The 15,598-nt window shown below is 45.1% G+C and overlaps 1 protein-coding gene across 1 annotated transcript in view; it reads left to right on the top strand.

The window, feature by feature from the left end:
- dnah5l (dynein, axonemal, heavy chain 5 like) overlaps positions 1-15,598 on the top strand; it is a 327,807-nt gene that overhangs the window by 307,325 nt on the left and 4,884 nt on the right. Inside the window, exons 73-74 of the mRNA XM_078200347.1 lie at positions 5,773-5,981; positions 9,553-9,774. Coding sequence (XP_078056473.1) covers positions 5,773-5,981; positions 9,553-9,774 — 431 coding nt within the window. The remainder of the gene's footprint in view (positions 1-5,772; positions 5,982-9,552; positions 9,775-15,598) is intronic.

Genomic DNA, 15,598 nt, shown 5'->3' with positions numbered 1-15,598 from the left:
GCGGCTGGAGGATAATTGAATAAATCTCCTGCCAGTTGTACAGCCTGCTTTGTTTTTATTACATTGATTTCAACAGAAAGAATATTGGATGTGTTATATAATGGGTGGGTGCCCCGCCCCTACAGATTACTGCCTATGTGACAAAAGCAAAAATTGATCTTGAAAAGCACGGTAAAATCATTAAAAATAACACAGGCCTAACACAGTTGTTTTTTAAATTCATTTACGGGATGTGGGCACAGCTGTCTGGGCCAGCATTAATTGCCCATCCCTAGTTGTCCTTCAGAAGGTGGTGGTGAGCTGTCTTCTTGAACCACTGCAGTCCTTGAGGTGAAGGTATCCCCTCAGTGCTGCTAGGGAGGTAATTCCAGGATTTTGACCCAGCAATAGTGAAGGAATGGAGATAAACTTCCAAGTCAGCATGGTGAGTGACTTGGAGTGGAACCACTGTGGGCAGCAACTCACCACCACCTTCCCAAGGGCAACTAGGGATGAACAATAAATGGTGACCAGCCAGCGACACCCATGTCCAACGAATGAATAAAAGAAAACCTCCATTCGGTGGTGTTCCCAGGTATCTGCTGCTCCTGGCCTTCTAGATGGTAGTGGTCATGGGTTTGGAAAGTACTGCCGAAGGAACCTTGGCAAATTCTTGCAGTGCATCTTGTAGATGGCGCACACTCACAGGCACAGTTTGTCTGTAATGGAGAGATTGAATGTTTGTGGAAGGGGTAGCAATCAAGCGAGTTGCTTTGTCCTGGATAGTGTTGAAGTTCTTGAGTGTTGTTGGAGTTGTGCTCATCCAGGCAAGTGGAGAGTATTTCATTACACTTCTGACATGTGCCTTGCAGATGGTGGACATGCTCGGAGTGCGGGGGGGAGGGGTGGGGGAGGGTGGTGGGGGGAGGTGGACTGGTGGGGTGAGGTGTGGCTGGATAGTGTCCAGGTCTTGCTGCGTTTGGACATGAACTGCTTCAGTATCTGAAGATTCACAAGTGGTGCTGAACATTGCGCAATCATTAGTGAAAATTCCCCATTATGACCTTATGATAGAAGGACGATCATTGATGAAGCAGCTGAAGATGGTTGGCCCTAAGACACTATCCTGGGGAACTCTTGCACTGATTCTGGAGCTGAGATGATTAAGCTCCAACTACCACAACTATCTTCCTTTGAGCCAAGCATGATTCTAAACAGTGGAAGGTTTTCCCCACGATTCCCAATTACTCCAGTTTTGTTAGGGCTCCTTGATGCCACACTCGATCAAATGCTGCCTTGATGTCAGGGACAGTCTGGAATTCAGCTCTTTTGTCCATGTTTAAACCAAGGCTGTAATGAGGTCAGGAGCTGAGTGATCCTGGTGGAACCCAAACTGGGCATCGCTGAGCAGGTTATTGCTGAGCAGGTGCTGCTCGATAGCACTGTTGATAACACTTTCCATCACTTTGCTCATGATCAAGAGTAGACTGATGGGGTGGAATGTAAGTTGCCAAAGTTCCAGAGGACTATAGGCTGCTCTTCCCCTTTCTGAGAGAGAGAGCTGACTGATGGTGTTTTCATCTGAGGGTCACGGTTGAGACAGTGAGGCCTTCATGAATAACCTCAGCCAGTATGGGAATTGAACCTGCGCTGTTGGCATTGCTCTGCATCACGAACCAGCCGTCCAGCCAACTGTGTTAACTGAACCCTAGAAGGGGGTGTTCAGGACATACCTGGGCAATTTTCCACGTTGCCAGGTCTATGCCAGTGTTGGAACTGTACTGGAAGAGCTTGGATAGGGGTATGGCAAGTTCTGGAGCACAGGCCTTCAGGACTATTGCTGGAATATTGCCAGGGCCTATTGCCTTTGCAGGAACCAGTACCTTCAGCCATTTCTTGATATCATGTGCAGTAAATCAAATTGGTTGAAGACTGACATCTGTGATTCTGGGGATCTCTGGAGGAGGCCGAGATTCATCATCCACTCGGTACTTCTAGCTGCAAATTTTTGCAAATACTTCAGCCTTATCATTTGCACAGATATGCTGGGCTCCTCCATCATTGAGGATGAAGATATTTGTGAAGCCTCATCCTCCAGTGAGTTGTTTAATTGTCCACCACCATTCAGAGCTGGATGTTGCAGGACTGCAGAGCTTAGATCTGATCCATTGGTTGTAAAATTGTTTTGCTCTGTCTATTACTTGTTGCTTATGCTGCTTGACAGGCAACTAGTCCTGTATTGTAGTTTCACCAGGTTGACACCTCATTTTTAGGTATATGTTGTACTGCCCCTGGCATGCCCTCCTGCACTCTTCATTGAACCAGGGTTGCTCCTCTGGCCTGGTGGTAATTGTAGAGTGCGGGAATATGCTGGGCCATGAGGTTGAAAATCGTGGCTGAGTATAATTCTGCTGCCGCTGCTGATAGGCCACAGCGCCTCATGGCTGTCCAGTCTTGAGTTGCTAGATTTGTTCGAAGGCTACTCCATTTAGCACGGTGGTAGTGCCACATAACATGATGGAGGGTATCCTCAATCTGAAGATGGGACTTTGTCATAACAAGGACTGTGCGGTGGTCACTTGTGCTGATGCTGTCACCGACAGATGCATCTTCAGCAGGCAGGTCGGTGAGGATGAGGTCAAGTATGTTTTACCCTCTTGTTGGTTTCCTCACCACCTGCTGCAGTCCCAGTTTAACAACTATGTCCTTTAGGACCCGGCCATCTTGATCTGTGGTGGTGCTACTGAGCCACTCTTGGTGATGGACATTTAAGCCCCCCACCCAGAGTACATTCTGCACCCTTGCCAAACTCAGTTCTTTCTCCAAGTAATGTTCAACATGGAGGAGTACTGATTTATCAGCTGAGAAGGGGCAGTACATGGTAATCACCAGGAGATTTCCTTGCCCATGTTTGACTTGGTGCCATGAGACTTCACGGGGTCCAGAGACAATGTTGAGGACTCCCAGGGCAACTCTCTCCCAACTGTATACCACTGTGCTGCCACTTCTGCTGGCTCTGCCATTTCAGTGGACAGGACATACCCAGGAATGGTATTGGTGCGGGGGTGATTCTCCCATCCTGCTACGCTAATTTTCTAGTGCAGCGGGCTGGGAGAATCATGCATCAGCTGATTCACGGAGTTCTCGTGAGCGTTTCGGCCATGCCTGCATCTTTCAGGCCCAGATTTCAGGAGGCGCCTGCTGGGAAGCGGGGCTAGTATTTAAATAGTATTTTACCTACTATTTAAATACTATTAGCGGGTCCGGGACTGGATTCTCTGGGCCCACTAGCATCTCCCACCCTGCCATAGTGTCCCAGGCCCAATCTAGGGGACACAATTTAAGAAAAAGAGGTCTCCCATTTATGACATGAAAATAAATCTTTTCTCTCAGAGGGCTGTGGGTCCCTGGTTCTCTATCCCCAAGGGTACAGAGAGGCAGGGTGGTTAAATATTTTTAAGGGAGAGGTAGATAGATTCTTGACTAACAAAGGAGTCAAAGGTTTTCAGGGGTGAATGTAGATTTGAGGTCACAATCAGATCAGCCATGATCTTATAGAATGGTTGAGCAGACTCGAGGGACCAAATGGCCTACTCCTATGGTAAAATAGGACCCTTTGGGGGTGACTTTCTGACCTTGCCGATCCCAGAAAATAGTATGTGGGCCTAAAAATCAGTTTTGCGTCTGGTGCCAAACAACTTGCAATCGTCCCAGTCCCTTTCCAATGGCACAAACTGGATTATGCCCAGGAAATGTGCAGGACTGATTAATATATTTAAATTATCGTATAAATGTGCTTAGCCCGCTCCACACTGGATTCTCCTAGCTCTTGGGACCTCCTGACCATGGGGAGTGGCATGAGAATGGCGAGAATTACTCCTGATCTCCACTAGGTGGAGATAATCGATTATCGATGGCCATGCCAGGGGGCTTGGAGTCCATTGAACCCCCCCAGGTAGCTGGGGACATGACTGGGCAGTGTCCCCCTGGCCGCGCCAGTTGGTCACTCCCAGAGTGCCAGAGGCTGTGCCAAGGGGGTGGATCCTGAGTGAGGGTAGGGCCTGAGTGTGGGCTATAGCATGGGGGCTATGATGAGGGGACCATGCAAGGGGGGGGTGGAATCAAGTGGGGGGGGGCGGGTTATACAGTGGGGTTGTGCAGGGGTGGAGCATGAAGAGGGGCATGTGAGAGGTCATGATGGGGAGACGTGACGCGGGTTATGATGAGGAGATCATGTTGGGAATTATAATGAAGGGGGCATGTTGGGTGTTCAGGAAGGGGAATCCATTGGGAGGGCTCTGATGCTGGCAATCCATGTTGGGAGGGGGCTGTATGCATTAACTGGAAATGTAGCTCAGTTCCAATTGCTTGACTGCCTTTTTATTCATGCAGATATTTGGTATAAAGCCATTAAGGCTGATGTTGAATAAAAACCACACATGTTGCCTGTAACTCCTTGGTCAGGACACAGTGCCTTTGATGCAACTGGTGAAGAAACAACAGCACAAAAGTGAATAATGACAATCAAACTGAACAGACTCATTTGTTTCATAGGTTACTCAACCTCTGAAAATCTTTTATTCGCTAACACCGTATATTTTAAGAGGGAAATTTAATTTGAGTCTGAAACACTTGAAATTGGCCTTAATAAAGAAACATTTTAAATTGGTTTGGATTCAGACGGGTTCATATCTGCTTTCCATTGTTTTTGTTCATGAAATCTAACCATTGCTGTCAATAAGTGTTTGCAAAAAGTATTAAGTGCTGAGGAGAATGAGATTATTTAAAGATGGCAGTGGACAGCTGGAAGCAAATTTACCGCACATTGCCATTAATAAATCTTGTATGGCTGGCTTGCTGTGTGGATATTACCATCAATTGTGGCAGTTTATAGATGGAGAAGAATTGTAGGGAACAAGGAAAATAAGCAGAGATGACTTTTGAAAATCTGGCTTAGACAAAAATTACTTCTTCAAAATATATGGCTTGAATCTTCCATGAACTGGCAATGCTGTATGCATTATCCATGTCTGTGAAGATTCATTTTCCTGACCAATGCTCCTGCCCATTCTTTCTGGGATCACCCAATCCCAGCTGTACAGTGTCTCCAGGGAACTCCATTGAGGTGGAATAGAATCTGGGGAAGAGAGGACTTATTGCTGTCATGATCAGGTACATTTAAAAACCTAGTCTTTGAGTGAGGGTTAGTGAATGGGTAAGTGAGGGAGATGAGTCGGTGGGTGAGTATGTAGATAGTTAAGTTAATGAGCATGTATGTGTGGGTGTGTGTAGGTGGGTGTGGGTAGGTGGGTGAGTAGGTAGATGGTTATACTGTTGAGATGGTAGGTGGGTGAATGGGTGAGGTAGACGAATGGGAAGGTGGGTGAATGAATGGATAATTGGCTGGTTGGGGGGTTAGTTGGGTGATCAGGGGAGTATCGGGTGGTTGAGGAGATAGTCAGGTCAGATGGGACTTGTCGGTTGTGGGTGGTTGTCGGGTTAGGTCATGGGTAGTTGGATGGTTGTTGGGTCGAGGGATGTAGTGAGGTTGGGGTATGGTTGATGATCTAGGGGATAGTTGTGGGAGGGAGGATGGGGGTGTGGGGGGCTGGGGTGGGTGTGATTATGTGGTCTAATGTGAAGTTACTCAGGTGTTAAACCAGGTTTTAAGCTGTTGTGCATTTGGTCTCTGATGATCAGGATGCTGGAGGATTCAAACCATCGTGCTTGAATCATTTGTTCAACACCTTACTACCATGTTTTCTGAATCTGGCTATTATCTTTTAAATATAGGCACAATTATAATGTCTGAAGACTTGAGAGATGCTCTTGATAACATGTATGATGCCCGGATTCCGAAGATCTGGTTCAAAATTTCCTGGGAGTCTGCGACTCTTGGGTTCTGGTTTACAGAGCTCCTCGAAAGAAACCAACAGTTCCACACCTGGATTTTTGATGGACGACCAAACCAGTTCTGGATGACAGGGTTCTTTAATCCTCAGGTTAGAGCAACTGACACTGAAATATCTAAAACAATGCCAGGGAACACAGCACAGCAGTTATTAATGATGCTTAAATCACACACTCACCTTGATCTTATTGTATTGAGAACACAAGATGTGTTAAATTATTTTACAGTTGCAGTTACAAAGCTGTAATGAATTAGTAAAACACTCTGGCAAGGTTTTCTGCAACTAATTCAAAATTCTATTTTAAAAAAAATTATTGCTTCGTTCTGAATTTTGATATGTTCTGACAGTGACAAAGTGAAAATCACTTTTTATAGTTTTGTAAGTGCGAAAAATACCTGTTTTAGACATCAATTTTGATGGTTTATAGAGAACCAAGCCCTATCATCTCAATTTATTTTCTAAGCATTTTATTTCATTGGTCTTTCTCTGTAAATTCTTTTTAGTCTCTTGTATATCTTGGGTTTTATATTTATCATTCTGAGATTCACTTAATCCCAGCCTGCCCTACCTTCATCAACCATCAACAGTCAACTTGATCAAAGGTTCCTTTCAATTGCATTCCCTGCCCCTGATCGTAAATAGGCCTATTTTACACACAAACGATCCTCTACAGGCACACCGGTGGTAGGCTTGCCGCTGGCGAGATTTTTGAAGCTGGACTGTTTGCCTTTATGTTTGCTTTACATAAATGTTTAAGCATTAATTGAGTGTCTGCGGTACCTGTTTAAAAACAGATATTTTGTCCCCCACTTACATTTATCTCATTATGGTTTTGCGGTGTTAGTTGTTAATGTTGATAAGGCTTGCAGTGTTTATTCTAGGCAAAACAAACTGCAGGACTCAAGTCATGACTTCTGTTCTGCCACTTAGCGAGTTTTGTACATGGTAACAGATGACTTCCTTAACAAGCAACGTGAACAGGGGCTGATGCATGTTCAGTGAGACAGTTACCTGTTAGGCATAATTAGGGATACTCCAGGAACTAAAAGACACGTCTTTAATAATATTAACAAGACTCAATGTCAGCTTTAAGTGGAGAGAACTGTTTTTAAAAGTTAAAATTTTATTTATGAGTGTCACAAGTAGGCTTACATTAACACTGTAATGAAGTTACTGTGAAATTCCCCTAGTCACCACACTCCAGCGCCTGTTCAGGTCAATGCACCTAACGAGCACATCTTTCAGGCTGTGGGAGGAAACCGGAGCACCCGGAGGAAACCCACGCAGACACGGGGAGAACGTGCAAACTCCACACAGACAGTGACCCAAGCCGGGAATCGAACCTGGGTCGCTGGCACTGTGAGGCAGCTGTGTTAACCACTGTGCCAGTTTATTTATTGGCATCACAAGTAGGCTTACATTAAAACTGCAATGAAGTTACTGCAAAAATCCCCTAGTCGCCATGCTCCAGCATCTGTTTGGGTACACTGAGGGAGAATTTAGCATGGCCGATGCACCTAACCAGCATATCTTTTGGATTACATAAGAACATAAGAACATAAGAAATAGGAGCAGGAGTAGGCCATCTAGCCCCTCGAGCCTGCCCCGTCATTCAATAAGATCATGGCTGATCTGATAGTGGTTTAGTTCCACTAACCTGCCCGCTCCCCATAACCCTTAATTCCCTTATTGATCAGAAATCTACCTACCTGTGACTTAAACATATTTAACGAGGTAGCCTCCACTGCTTCAATGGGCAGAGAATTCCAGAGATTCACTACCCTCTGAGAGAAGAAGTTCCTCCTCAACTCTGTCCTAAACTGACTCCCCCTTATTTTGAGGCTGTGTCCTCTCGTTCTTGTTTCCTTTCTAAGTGGAAAGAATCTCTCTGCCTCTACCCTGTCTAGCCCCTTCATTATCTTATATGTCTCTATAAGATCTCCCCTCAGCCTTCTAAACCCCAATGAGTACAGGCCAATCTACTCAATCTCTCCTCGTAAGCTAACCCCCTCATCTCCGGTATCAACCTGGTGAACCTTCTCTGTACTCCCTCCAAGGCCAATACATCCTTCCGCAAATAAGGGGACCAAAATTGTACACAGTACTCCAATTGCGGCCTCACCAGTACCTTGTCCAATTGCAGCAAGACCTCCCTGCTTTTATACTCCATCCCCTTCGCGATAAAGGCCAACATTCCATTTGCCTTCTTGATCACCTGCTGCACCTGCAAACTGAGTTTTTGCGATTCATGCACAAGGACCCCAAGGTCCTTCTGCACAGTAACATGTTGTAATTTTTCACCATTTAAATAATAGTCCATTTTACTATTATTCCTTCCAAAGTGGATAACCTCACACTTGTCAACGTTATACTCCATCTGCCAGATCCTCGCTCACTCACTTAGCCTATCCAAATCTCTCTGTAGACTTTCCGCATCCTCCACGCAATTCGCTTTTCCACTCATCTTTGTATCATCCGCAAACTTTGTTACCCTACGCTCGGTACCCTCCTCCAGATCGTCTATGTTTATGGTAAACAGTTGAGGCCCCAGCACCGATCCCTGCGGCACGCCACTAGTCACCAACTGCCAACCAGAAAAGCACCCATTTATTCCAACTCTCTGCTTCCTGTTAGACAGCCAATCCGCAATCCACGCTAACTCTTTACCCCCAACTCCGTGTACCCTAATCTTCTGCAGCAACCTTTTGTGAGGCACCTTATTGAACGCCTTCTGGAAATCCAAAAACACCACATCCACCGGTTCCCCTCTGTCAACTGCACTCGTTACATCTTCATAAAAATCCAGTAAATTCATCAAACACGACCTTCCCTTCATGAATCCATGCTGCGTCTGCTTGATCGAACCATTTTTTTCCAGGTGTCCTGCTATTTCTTCTTTAATGATGGATTCCAGCAATTTCCCAACTACGGACGTTAAGCTAACCGGCCTGTAGTTACCCGCCTTTTGTCTACTTCCTTTTTTAAACAGTGGCGTCACATTAGCTGTTTTCCAATCAGCTGGCACTTCCCCAGAGTCCAACGAATTTTGATAAATTACAACCAACGCATCTGCTATTACTTCTGCCATTTCTTTCAGTACCCTGGGATGCATTCCATCCGGGCCCGGGGACTTGTCTACCTTTAGTCCCATTAGCCTACCAAGCACTACCTCTTTAGTAATAGTAATCGTTTTAAGGACCTCACCGCCTACAGTCCCACGACCATCAATTTTCGGTAAGCTATTTGTGTCCTCTACCTCTTGTGTCCTCTTGTGCGAGGAAACCAGAGCATCCGGAGGGAGAGCGTGCAAACTTCGCACAGACAGTGACCCAAGCCAGGAATCGAACCTGGGTCCCTGGCGCTGTGAGACAGCAGTGCACTATGCCATCATGCCGCCCATACATTTCAGGCCAGTGGCCCATGGTCAAAACTATGCTTGTTTGCTGTCTGCATTGGAAGCAACGAGCCAGATTAATCACATATTGTGATCCTTGCATTTATTTTTGGGAGTTTTGAATTTTGTAGTCTTAAAATTTGAACAGCAACAAATTTTCAATTCATCACATCATTGACTCATTGGGAATTGACTTTTGCATCCATCTATCTGTCTTTCTGCTAGTAGTACATCTGATAGTTACAAAAATAAATATTTCCTCTGCAGGGTTTTTTGACTGCAATGCGACAGGAAACCACCCGTATGAATCTGAGCAAGGGTTGGGCTCTAGATAGTGTCATTCTTTATAATGATGTGACCAAGATGATGAGGGAAGATGTTAATTCATCCCCTCCTGCCGATATTGGTGGTGTTTATGTTTATGGCCTGTTCCTGGATGGTGGAGGCTGGGACAGAAGGAATACGAGGCTCATGGAATCGTCTCCAAAAGTAAGCTGTGTTTAATTTACTTATTGCAAATGCCTGGCACAGAACACTTGGATTTGTAAACTCTCATGGTGGTGATTTTAGTGTGCATTAATTGGATGGGTGGTGGATAAGGTAGGAGGTACAAGACTGTCTTCTGGGGGAGTCAGTGTGAGGTTAGATTGATTTTGGTTCATTGTAACCTATATTTCTGCCAATCTGCCAATGTGTAACACAGTCCATAAAAGGCAGCTCAGGGAGTTAATCAGACATGAAGGACCAGTGACAGCACCTTAAAGCAAATGATAAAAAAACAGCATTTTATAGCAGTAACAAAACATGTTTGCAAAATCTACAGTGAGTTGTATTTGATGGGAGCTCCAGGGTGGATTGAACACAGTCAAAGCAATTGAATGGTCTCTCATCAGTGTGAACAAGTTTGCATGAATTGAGGTTGGTTAAATAATTGAATCCCTTCCAACACACACGGGGCAAGTGAAAGACATCTCTGCGTTAGTATCTTGGCAGTGTGGCTGAAATATTGAACCATTCCAAAAATCTGCTTTGAAGGAACTCATCAGTAAGTTGAAACTTCCATTAGTTACAAATCATCTGGTTTGTAAGCATAAATCGGCCACAAAAACATTACCCCTCATTATAGCATGTCAAAATGTTTCGCAATATTTGTCACGGAATGTTAAGAACAAATAAAAAGAAAATTACAGCACAGAAACAGTCCCTTTGGCCCTCCAAGCCGACCATGCTGCCCGTCTTAACTAAAACCCCCTACCCTTCCGGGGACCATATCCCTCTATTCCCATCCTATTCATGTATTTGTCCAGATGCCACTTAAAAGTCACAGTTAAGTCGTGGTCCCAGTCTGATAATGTGGTAAGTGTTAATTACTGACATTAACCTCAGAAAGAATTGAAAGGCCTTCCTCTATTTAATATTTAGAACATTTTTAAAGGGACCAGACTGTTGTTGGCATATCTTCACACCCATACTGATTTTTACCTGATGGGGAGTAGCAGGGCAAGTGGCGGAAGGATTTCTGAGCTGATTATCAGCCCGTTGAACCATGCGGAACACTCCTTCTGTGGCCAACAAGTCCTGGAGTTGGACTTGGGGTTTTTGGTCCAGTGGTAGAGGCGCTATCACTGCACCACAAGGCCTCCTAAGGGAGCAGATACAGTAGTGCTTATGGGATGCAGGCTGATTTTCTGTTATGTTAAACTGCTGCGTAGGGTTGGTGACAATGGAATTCCTGAATTTGTAACTGAGAGGCAAATTAATACAGGGCTGAAGATATAGTTTCCCTTATTGAATGATAATTCTAGTATTTGCATTTAAAATCCAAAATATATGCGTCAAATTGTGAAAACCACTTAGCTACACAAAGCCATCTCCATTTGGAACAAAATGCAGGCATGTCCCCTTTAACCTCTGCACCTACTTGTAGTAACTTTGTTTTTAAACAACGAATGGGTAAATTTTCAGATGAATAGGATAATTTCTGCAGATGGAATTCAGCAATGCAGGAAATGGAAAACCTGTCACGCAGCCAGTTTATCCAGGCACACCCTCCTCGCATTGAAGCAAAATACTGCAGATGCTGGAGATCCGAAACAAAAACAGAAAATGCTGGAAAAACTCAGACAGCCTGGCAGCATCTGTCGAGAGAGAAACAGAGTTAACATTTGGAGTCCTTATGGCCCTTCTTCAGAGTTTCTTCACCCCCTCCTTGCACCTTGCAAGTGAGCTTTCACCTGGATGGTTTGTCCTTGCACATTCTGGGAGATTTACCAGCTCTCTAGGGATGAGCTGGGATGTTCGGGTGCCCGTAAAATGCAGAGGGAAGGTCCATTGATGGAGTGCTCATTGCCATTCTGCCACCATGGCATTTTACCAGCTATGGGGAAGATGGAGAATGGCATTGTCACCCAGAGGCCAATTGAGCCACTTAAGTGACCAATTGAAGGTCTTCTCCCATGGTTGTTGATATTTTATGATGGTGTGTGGGCCTTTGCCATGTGGGGTGATTTCTGGGTGAATCTTGGTAGTTTCCCTGGGGGCTTGTGCAGGGGAGGGCTGGTGGGAACACCTAATTGGGCACGTTATATCCCATGGAGAGGCCCCTCAGTGGCAATGACAGCCCCAACCTCCACTCTCTCTCAACAATAGCCCTGCCTCCATGCCAGGACCTACCTGACTGGCCCTGGCAGTCCTAGATTTCACTACTGTGTCCTGTCATTTACGCATAATCCTAGCAGTAGCCATCACACCCAGCGGAACTGTTGGGACCGCTATGCCGCTAGCCTTATGATTGGCTGGCATCTCATGGAGTCTCTTTAAAGGAACACAAGCCCTGAAGATATCTAATTAGAGACCTGATGGGTCAAAATGATGCTCTCGGATCTTGGGCCAATTGTGAAGGCCTCCACTGCCCTGACTAAATTCCAGCCTCTGTGTGAGAGCTTCATTGATGTGCAACATACATGGAAATAAGGGGCTTCTACAGCCTGGTGTGTTTCCTATTTGTTATATATTTAGCTCACCACAGAGCCTTGCTATAGTAATGCAAGGAAGTGATGTAATGCAGTGTAGAGCAGGAAACAGAGAAGCAGCAGCTATGAGAGGGAACACACTACAATAATGTTATATTAATTTATCGAGTGTTCCTGAGTGTCATTCTCCAAATATGTAACACAACTGGCGACGAGGATAATGAACATGTGCTTGCTAGACCATCGGAAGAAGAAGTTTAAGTAGAGAAAAGTCAGGAAAAGTGAAACTTTTCACACATGTTTATTGCTGTTTAAGTGGGAAAATCAGTTGGCTAGTGTGAACGTGAATAAAAGATATTCTGAAAAATATGCAAATGGTAAACCTGCATGAGTGACAAAATGGCTGGGGTTGTCAGCATCATTGGAGCTTTTGATGGGAATGTGGAGCAGTGGAGCTCTTATACTGAGCATTTTGATTATTTTACGCTGGCAAGCAAAATAGATGAAGATATTATGCTGCTGACTTTCCTGAATGTGATTGGAGGTAAAACTTTTAATCTCCCCCACTGTCTTGTGCAATTTGATAAGCCAGCACTGAAACATACAAGCAAATTGTGGTATATATGGATTTTAGTAAGGCGTTTGATAAGGTTCACCATGGTAGGCTTCTGCAGAAAATGCAGATGTATGGGATTGGGGGTGATCTAGGAAATTGGATCAGGAATTGGCTAGCGGATAGGAAACAGAGGGTGGTGGTTGATAGTAAATATTCATCATGGAGTGCGGTTACAAGTGGTGTACCTCAGGGATCTGTTTTGGGGCCACTGCTGTTTGTAATATTTATTAATGATCTGGATGAGGGTATAGTTGGGTGGATTAGCAAATTTGCTGATGACACCAAAGTCGGTGGTGTGGTAGACAGTGAGGAAGGGTGTCGTAGTTTGCAGGAAGACTTAGACAGGTTGCAAAGTTGGGCCGAGAGGTGGCGGATGGAGTTTAATGCGGAGAAGTGTGAGGTAATTCACTTTGGTAGGAATAACAGATGTGTTGAGTATAGGGCTAACGGGAGGACTTTGAATAGTGTGGAGGAGCAGAGGGATCTAGGTGTATGTGTGCATAGATCCCTGAAAGTTGGGAATCAAGTAGATAAGGTTGTTAAGAAGGCATATGGTGTCTTGGCGTTTATTGGTAGGGGGATTGAATTTAGGAGTCGTAGCGTTATGTTGCAACTGTACACAACTCTGGTGCGGCCGCACTTGGAGTACTGTGTGCAGTTCTGGTCCCCACATTACAGGAAGGATGTGGAGGCTTTGGAGAGGGTGCAGAGGAGGTTTACCAGGATGTTGCCTGGTATGGAGGGGAGATCCTATGAGGAGAGGCTGAGGGATTTGGGATTGTTTTCGCTGGAAAGGCGGCGGCTAAGAGGGGATCTTATTGAAACATATAAGATGATTAGAGGTTTAGATAGGGTGGATAGTGATAGCCTTTTTCCTCTGATGGAGAAATCCAGCACGAGGGGGCATGGCTTTAAATTGAGGGGGGGTAGTTATAGAACCGATGTCAGGGGTAGGTTCTTTACCCAGAGGGTGGTGAGGGATTGGAATGCCCTGCCAGCATCAGTAGTAAATGCGCCTAGTTTGGGGGCGTTTAAGAGATCCGTAGATAGGTTCATGGACGAAAAGAAATTGGTTTAGGTTGGAGGGTCACAGTTTTTTTTTTTTTTAACTGGTCGGTGCAACATCGTGGGCCGAAGGGCCTGTTCTGCGCTGTAATGTTCTATGTTCTATGTTCTATGTTCTAATTGTGGACATTTTGCAAGCACATGTTTCGCCTAAATCCCTGATGATTATAGAGTGCTTTAGATTCCATAGAAGAAACCAAGAGGAGGGAGAGTCAATCACGCTCTACGTGTCAGCGCTTAAAAGGCTTGCAAAATATTACGAGCTTGGAGACATGCTTAATGACACCATTCGTGACAGAATTGTTTGTGGTCTATGCAACGAAGCAACGCAAAACGTCTGTCAACTGAGAGTAATTTCACTCTGCAGAAAGCCATTCAAATCACTGTTTCCGTGGCGTTGGCTGCAAAGGAAGATCATCAATTGAGTTAATCCACTCAGGTGCACAAAATGTCCACTGAATTAAGACGCACAGCTGCTGGACCCTGTACATGTTACCGATGTGCAAAGCCAGGGCATTCTATTGCTAAATGCTGGTGTAAAGACATGGAATGTTGAAGCTGTGGAAAAAACTTTGTTTATTTGTGTCACAAGTAGACTCACATTAACACTGCAGTGAAGTTACTGTGAAAATCCCCTAGTCGCCACACTCTGGCGCCTGTTTGGGTACACTGAGGGAGAATTTAGCATGGCCAGTGCACCTAACCGGCACGTCTTTCAGACTGTGGGAGGAAACCGGAGCTCCCGGAGGAAACCCACCCAGACACGGGGAGAACGTGCAAATTCTGCAAGGGACACTGTGGTGAACCATCGTTGGTTCCCACTGTGGGATTGTTCTAATGTTGTTGTTGGGTTGTTCTAATGTTGTTGTTGGGCTAGGGTGGGATTGATACACCTGTGGTTGTTACTGTTGTGGCACATCCCAGTCAGGCTCCGCCTCCTGGGAGAGGTATAAGACCCCCTGCTCGGGTGGGACCTCTTCAGTCTGGGATAGTGTGTTAAAGTTCTGTTAGTTCCATTGTTAGTTAATAAAAGCCTTCTTTTACCAAAGCTTTGTGCCTCGTGTCCAATTGATGCGCATCAGACACATACAGCATGCTTGCTGGAACAAAAAAAGCAAACAGTAAATAAAAATAAAAAGCAAGAACAAATCATTACAACATTTAAGCAAAGTAAAAAGAGAGATGTCCATGTTGTACAGAAAGGCCGAGAAGGGCGATAACACACAGTCAGAGGAGGAGCTTTCGCCACAGATACTGGGTCACTCCACTGGTGGGTGGGCAGTCAGTAAGGATGGAGGTTGACACTGGAATAGCAGTGCCAGAGATGATCTACAATCAGAAATTCTAACACATTCCCTTAAAGTCATCAAGGATAGTGCTGAAGACATTCAGAGGAAAAGCGGTTCCCCTGAAGGGCCGCATTGAAGTGGCGATGCAGCTCAGTAAACAAACAGCAGATTTGCCTCTACACTTACTGAAGAGAGACTACCGGCATTGATTGGTCATGCGTGGCTGGAGAAGATTGGACTGAACTAGGCTGAAGAACACATAAGAGCCAATGGAGAATCAGGACTCTTTTTCTGTTGTTTTCAATGGAGAATTAGGGAGCATGAAGGACATTACAGTCATACTAAAAATAAAAGACAGAAGCCAAGCAAAA

This window comes from Mustelus asterias, chromosome 2 (assembly GCF_964213995.1).
Source record: "Mustelus asterias chromosome 2, sMusAst1.hap1.1, whole genome shotgun sequence".
In the NCBI taxonomy this organism is placed as follows: domain Eukaryota; kingdom Metazoa; phylum Chordata; class Chondrichthyes; order Carcharhiniformes; family Triakidae; genus Mustelus; species Mustelus asterias.
This window is presented reverse-complemented; position numbering and strand designations above follow the sequence as displayed.